Source organism: Pelodiscus sinensis, chromosome 19 (genome assembly GCF_052426305.1).
Source record: "Pelodiscus sinensis isolate ZL-2025 chromosome 19, ASM5242630v1, whole genome shotgun sequence".
Classification (NCBI taxonomy): Eukaryota; Metazoa; Chordata; order Testudines; family Trionychidae; genus Pelodiscus; species Pelodiscus sinensis.
Window position 1 is genome coordinate 35,582,594 of NC_143070.1, and position 5,394 is coordinate 35,587,987.

Here is a 5,394-nt window from a genome sequence, read left to right on the forward strand (position 1 = left end):
TTTATTGCTGGGTTGGCACCTCCTTTAATGTGGAGAGGAATGTGCACAATTGTACACTCCAAAGCACACTGGTTCAGGTTAACACATGCAAATAAGATGATTAAGTACAGACAATACTCATTAAGTGATATCAAACAGATTAAAGGAGGTTACCTACTAAATAAACAAAAGCCACTAACTAAGCCTAAAAGACTAGAAAGATTGGATATGAATTCGCAATTTCGCTCCCTGATTGATGACTTTAACTCCCTACCCCCGTTCCAACTCTTCTTTTTTTGGCATTTGAGGGTTTTTTTGTTGTTGTTGTTGTTTTCTGGGTGTTCAACAAGAGCTGTTCCAAATGCTGAGAAGCCTCTTTCAGATCACTTTGTGGAAAAACACAGGCACCCAAAATGGAGATCAGCGTCCTGTGAGCTGCTCACCTGTCCTTGCTAAGACACAGCACCCATTGCTCATAGGCTATCTGGAGCTCTCTCAGGGAAGCTCACCAAGCGGGGGAGACGAAGAAGACCCATTTACCTAGAATAGGGCCTTTCCCAACCAGCAGTCTGGACTGGAAACAGCTTGCCTTGCAGGGTCACCCCGGGGTAGCTACATTTGAAACACAGAATCAATATCAATAACTTCAGCTACCAAAATGCACACAACTACTCATATTCAGCAGATTACGACTTCTCCAATGACTTCCTACACTCCCACCTTGTCAAAAATGCATCATCATAATGCCAGACTAATACTAAAGTAGTGTTACTATGACAAATATAGTGTGGTGTCACAAACAGTTTCTCTCTTCCTTCTCCCAGCAGGTTAGCAGCCAGGACCACAGCAGGGACAAGGGGAGGGGTCATCCGGACTTTTCCTCCAGGCATAGCCAGAGAGTCACTGATCGCTCCAACTGGAACCTGCCCTCAGTAGGGATGTTAAAATGTGTTTATTTAGGTAAACGTGTAGCAGCTCAACATTTCAGTGGTAACATGTTTTTTACATGTTTACATGGAGCTGTCTGGGCGTCCCCACCCCCACCCCCTGCTGCCTCTGCAGACTGTGTGTAATTGTGCACACCAGTACATTTTCACATCCCTAACCCCCAGAGATGGGCAGCTGGAAACTTGGGAGCCAAATTCCATTGCTATGTGTGAAAATGAGGAAGTAGAAAATTTCCCACAAGCCAAGCAGTCATGGGGTTTCTCTCTTATGTGGACTGTCTGATATCAAGCATGGCTTGATCTTCAAATGAAACTTTTTCCAGTTAAAGCATTTATAGATTGAGAATCCACACAAAACAGATATTTAGAATGTTATGAGTGAGACCTGAAACTCTCCTCTTCATCCAACCCTTTATGGGATTTTTTTCTTGTGTGGATTCTCCCATGCCTAACAAGGTTTGAATTATTACTGAAGCTTTTCCGACAATCCAAGCATTTATAAGGGTTATCTTCCATGTGGATTCTCCCATGATTAAAAAGGCTCGAGCTTTCACTGAAACTTTTCCCACACTTCAGACATGTAAAGGGTTTCTCTCCTGCATGGATTCTCCCATGCCTAATAAGGCTTTTGTGCTGATTGAAACTTTTCTCACAGTCCAGGCATTTGTAAGGTTTTTCTCCTGTGTGGATTCTCTGATGTACAGTAAGGGATGATGGTGCACTGAAACTTTTCCCACACTCAGGGCATTTATATGGGCCCTCTCCTGTGTGGATTCTCCTATGAGTTATAAGGCCAGAATGCTGACAGAAACATTTCTCACAGTCTAGGCATTTGTAAGGTTTTTCTCCCGTGTGGATTCTCTGATGTACAAGAAGGGATGATGGTGCACCAAAACTTTTCCCACATTCAAGGCATTTATATGGTCCCTCTCCAGTGTGGATTTTGCTATGGCTAAGAAGGCCAGAGCGCTGATTGAAACGTTTCCCACAGTCTAGGCATTTATAAGGTTTTTCTCCTGTGTGGATTCTCTGATGTACAGTAAGGGATGATGGTGCACTGAAACTTTTCCCACACTCAAGACATTTACATGGCCTCTCTCCAGTGTGGATTCTCCCGTGATAAATAAGACCAAACAGCCCATTGAAGCTTTTCCCACATTCAAGGCATCTATAGGGTCGCTCGCCTGTGTGGATTCTCTCATGGCTAACAAGGCCTGCACGCTGAGTAAAGGCTTTCCCACAGTTCAAGCATTCATAGGGTCTCTCTCCTGTGTGTAGTCTCCTGTGATTTCTGAGGTGTGAGGACTGAGTGAAGTTTTTCCCACAGGTCAAGCAATGATAGGGTCTCTCTCCCGTGTGAATTCTCCGATGGTTGTAAAGGCCAGACCGCAGACGGAAGCTTTTCTCACAGTACAAACATTGATAGGATTTCTTTTTCTTGTCATTTGTTTGCTGGGCTGTGGTTTCCTTGGGATCCTGGCCTTCTCTCCCACATTCAGTGGATTCATTCACTTTCTTCCTTAGGCTGTTTCCCAGCTTCCTTTCTGACTCATGCCAATTACTCCAGGCTTTGGTCCGTTCTGAGCAATGGGGGGAAAAATGTCCAGATCTTCTCAGAAAGGTTCCCGGCACTTCTACTTGTTTAGGCTCATCTTGCCATGGATTAACCTCCACGTTCTCTCTCGTGATGTCATGGCCTGCTGGGGGAGAAAGAGAATCCAGGGAGTCAGTGTCCCAGTAGAAAGGATAGAAAGGGGACGAGAGGGAAAACACATCAGTCGGGCAGACTGAGAAATTGGATTGCTTCCAGATCCCGCCCAAACACTCCTAGGGAAAACTGACAGAGAACAGGATGGCTGGGAAGCCATGAGCAATATCTGCCAGGATGACAGGACACCTGCTGACTGCAACATCACCTGGGTGAGAGGAGGCAGAGCTGAGGGGGCTCACACCACAGTCTGGGGGATTTTCAGCTTTTTTCTCTCCATTTGCGGGATACTTTGTATGCGAGTGTCACGGACTCCTCACCTGTGCTGGTGCCTCTTGGGATCTTCCTTTCCTCGGAGGCCTGGAGATCTGGGACCCACGGCTCTTCCCCTGCTTCCAGCTGGGTGATCAGTGCAGGTTTGGGAATGTGGAGTCCTGCTTGGGGGTGAAATCAGGCATGAGCAGATTGGGGGTTGGAGTCGATGACCTCCTGAGGTCTCCTCCGACTCTATTATTCTATGTACTGAGGACTGGGGCTCTGTTTCTCACACAGGGCACAGTGTGAGTTTAGCCTGACCCCAGGATTTGCTGCACGGTTGTGGCATGGGAACATGGTCACTGAGCCCCCTTTGGGAGAGGCCAATGTCTGGAGGGAAGCTGTCTCACCCTCACTAGGAGTTCTATAGCTCTGGGGGATTTGCTCAGGCGCACACAGCTCTGGGGTTAAACCCCTGCCTATGTCTGAGTCCCCAGAGCCCTCCCCACAGATGGAGCTAGTCCCAAGGGGGTGTCCAGAGATCCTGTGTGTCAGGGAGAATCTATGCAGATTGGTTTCTACACTGTTCCTGCCCCAGTGACAGCTGGAGGGGTGGAGATGAATTAGCATGTTCGTTAGGTTCATGACTCCCCTGTCCTGCTGGGGGAGGTATGGAGGTGAATGGCTCTCACACTGTGGCTGTGAACAATGTGACCCATTCCCCTCTCATCTAACAACCAATGAAGAACCTGACCAAATATAAGCCCCATGGCTTCAAATACCAGTAGGGAAGGGAATCCCGTACCCAGCGAGGTCACCGTCTCGTAGTTCTCCTGCATGACGGCCCTGTAGAGGGCTCTCTGATCTGGGTCCAGCAGAGCCCCCTGCACCTGGGTGAAATACACAGCCACCTCCTCGAAGGTCACCAGCATCTGGAACAACAAGAGCCCTCGCTCAGTCCCTGCTGCCCCAGCCACAGCCCTGCTAGTCACGGGAAACGGGTCCTGGAGAAGCAGAATCCTGCCCCCCACCCCACTCAGAGCAGCCAGGAGGCTGCAGGGGTGGGGAGAGCTCCTGTGCCCCCAGCGGCAGAGCAGGGCAGGGTCTGCCCATTCCCCATGTCTGCTAGCCCCAGTCTCTGGCCAGTTGGGTCAGGCTCCAGGTTTTGGTCAGTTTTCCCAGCCCTACCCAGGGGTTGTTTCCTGCTTCCAAAATGCGGGAATGTTCTCTCCCTCCAATGAGTTTATTCATAAATCAGGCCCTAGGCCAGGCAGGTCCCAGCAGGTTTATTGCACCCTCCCTGTTTGTTTCCTGCCCCCTCCCCCTCTACAACAACCCTCCCTGGCAGCTCCCCCCAAAATCTCCTACCTGAGCCATTTCCCTGCCCTGGAACCAAGGGAGATGGGATTATCTGGAGCAAAATGGGGTTGTTATTCTGCAACCTCCAGGCTGAAAAGGGAAAAAAACTGGGGAGGTTTCTGAAGTATCATCAGTCCATTTCATACCCCAACCCTCTACTCCCCCCCCCCCCCCCCAGCTTTTCCCTGCAGGCAGACTCCCTAGGCCAGTGATGGGCAACTGAAGCTAGTGAGTGAGTGGGTGCATGGGCAGAAGGGACAAGGGATATTTGCCTGGTGAATTCTGAGCCCTTAGTAGGAAAAGGTTCCCCACTGGCTGCTGGGGGGCTGGGAGAGCTGCCAGTGTATTTCACACCCTTCCTCCCTGCCTCTCCCCATATTCCCTATATTCCCTCCCGCCATGCCTTTGCCTCCCTTTATCCCCCACTCAGAATTTCCCTCTGTCCCAGCTCTGTTCCACCCTCCCCATAGCTCTCCCCAGCCTCCTTCCAGCGTGTCACATCCCCTCCTGCCCCCCACATCCCCGTTCCCCACTCCTGCCTTGTCCCGTAGCCCTTCCCCGGGCTCTCACAGCCCCTTCCTCCCGCCACGCCCCTCTGCCTCCCCACATGTGGCTGCTCCACTCCCTGCACACCTGGGGGCTGACAGCAGCTTCCCTCTGCCCCACCGGGAGCAGCCTGGGGCAGCCCCTGCCCTGCACACAAGCAGCGCTCCCGCGGGGCGGACGGACGGACAAATCTCACCTTCTCCCCGCTATGGGGGCTGCCTGGGGGCAGGGGCAAGGGGGGTCGGGCTGGGGTCTCTGCGCTGGGACAGTCTCTGGGGAGCAGAGAGTCTCCGCAAGTCCCGCCTGCGCCCAGGCTGCGTGAGCGGAGCTGGCGGCGCCCGCTGGGTCCTAGCGAGATTGTTTGGGGCGGGTCTGGCTGTTGTTTATTGCATCCTGCCGACGGGGGCAGGGGGCCGTTCCCCGGGGACTGGAGGTGTGGTTTTAAATACAGTGCAAGATAAAATACGCGGCCACCACTTCTGCTTGGGGACAAACGTTGTGCCCTGGAGACCTCAGCCTTCTCGGGGCGCCGACTGTTCTGCTGGGGGGCCGGTGCGCATGCTCAGTGCACCCAAGGTCGCAAATTTGGAGAGGTTAGTG

At 51.7% G+C, this 5,394-nt stretch overlaps 1 protein-coding gene across 1 annotated transcript; it reads right to left on the bottom strand.

Annotated features, from left to right (window-relative positions):
* On the bottom strand, positions 1-5,394 carry LOC142823068 (uncharacterized). The gene is made up of 5 exons (XM_089771342.1): positions 4,991-5,394; positions 4,258-4,338; positions 3,695-3,821; positions 2,955-3,071; positions 1-2,626 (listed from the first exon to the last, which is right to left on the bottom strand). Exons 2-5 carry the CDS (start codon positions 4,264-4,266, stop codon positions 1,299-1,301), a joined length of 1,581 nt encoding a protein of 526 aa, XP_089627468.1. The 5' UTR covers positions 4,267-4,338; positions 4,991-5,394; the 3' UTR covers positions 1-1,298.

Bases quoted from the DNA above. Each gene is read 5' to 3' on its own strand.
- LOC142823068 (XM_089771342.1), bottom strand. The intron at 3,072-3,694 runs GTACGGGATTCC...TTCACCCCCAAG, and splicing joins CGAGACGGTGACCTCGCTGG to CAGGACTCCACATTCCCAAA. The intron at 2,627-2,954 runs GTGAGGAGTCCG...TTTCTCCCCCAG, and splicing joins CCCAAGAGGCACCAGCACAG to CAGGCCATGACATCACGAGA.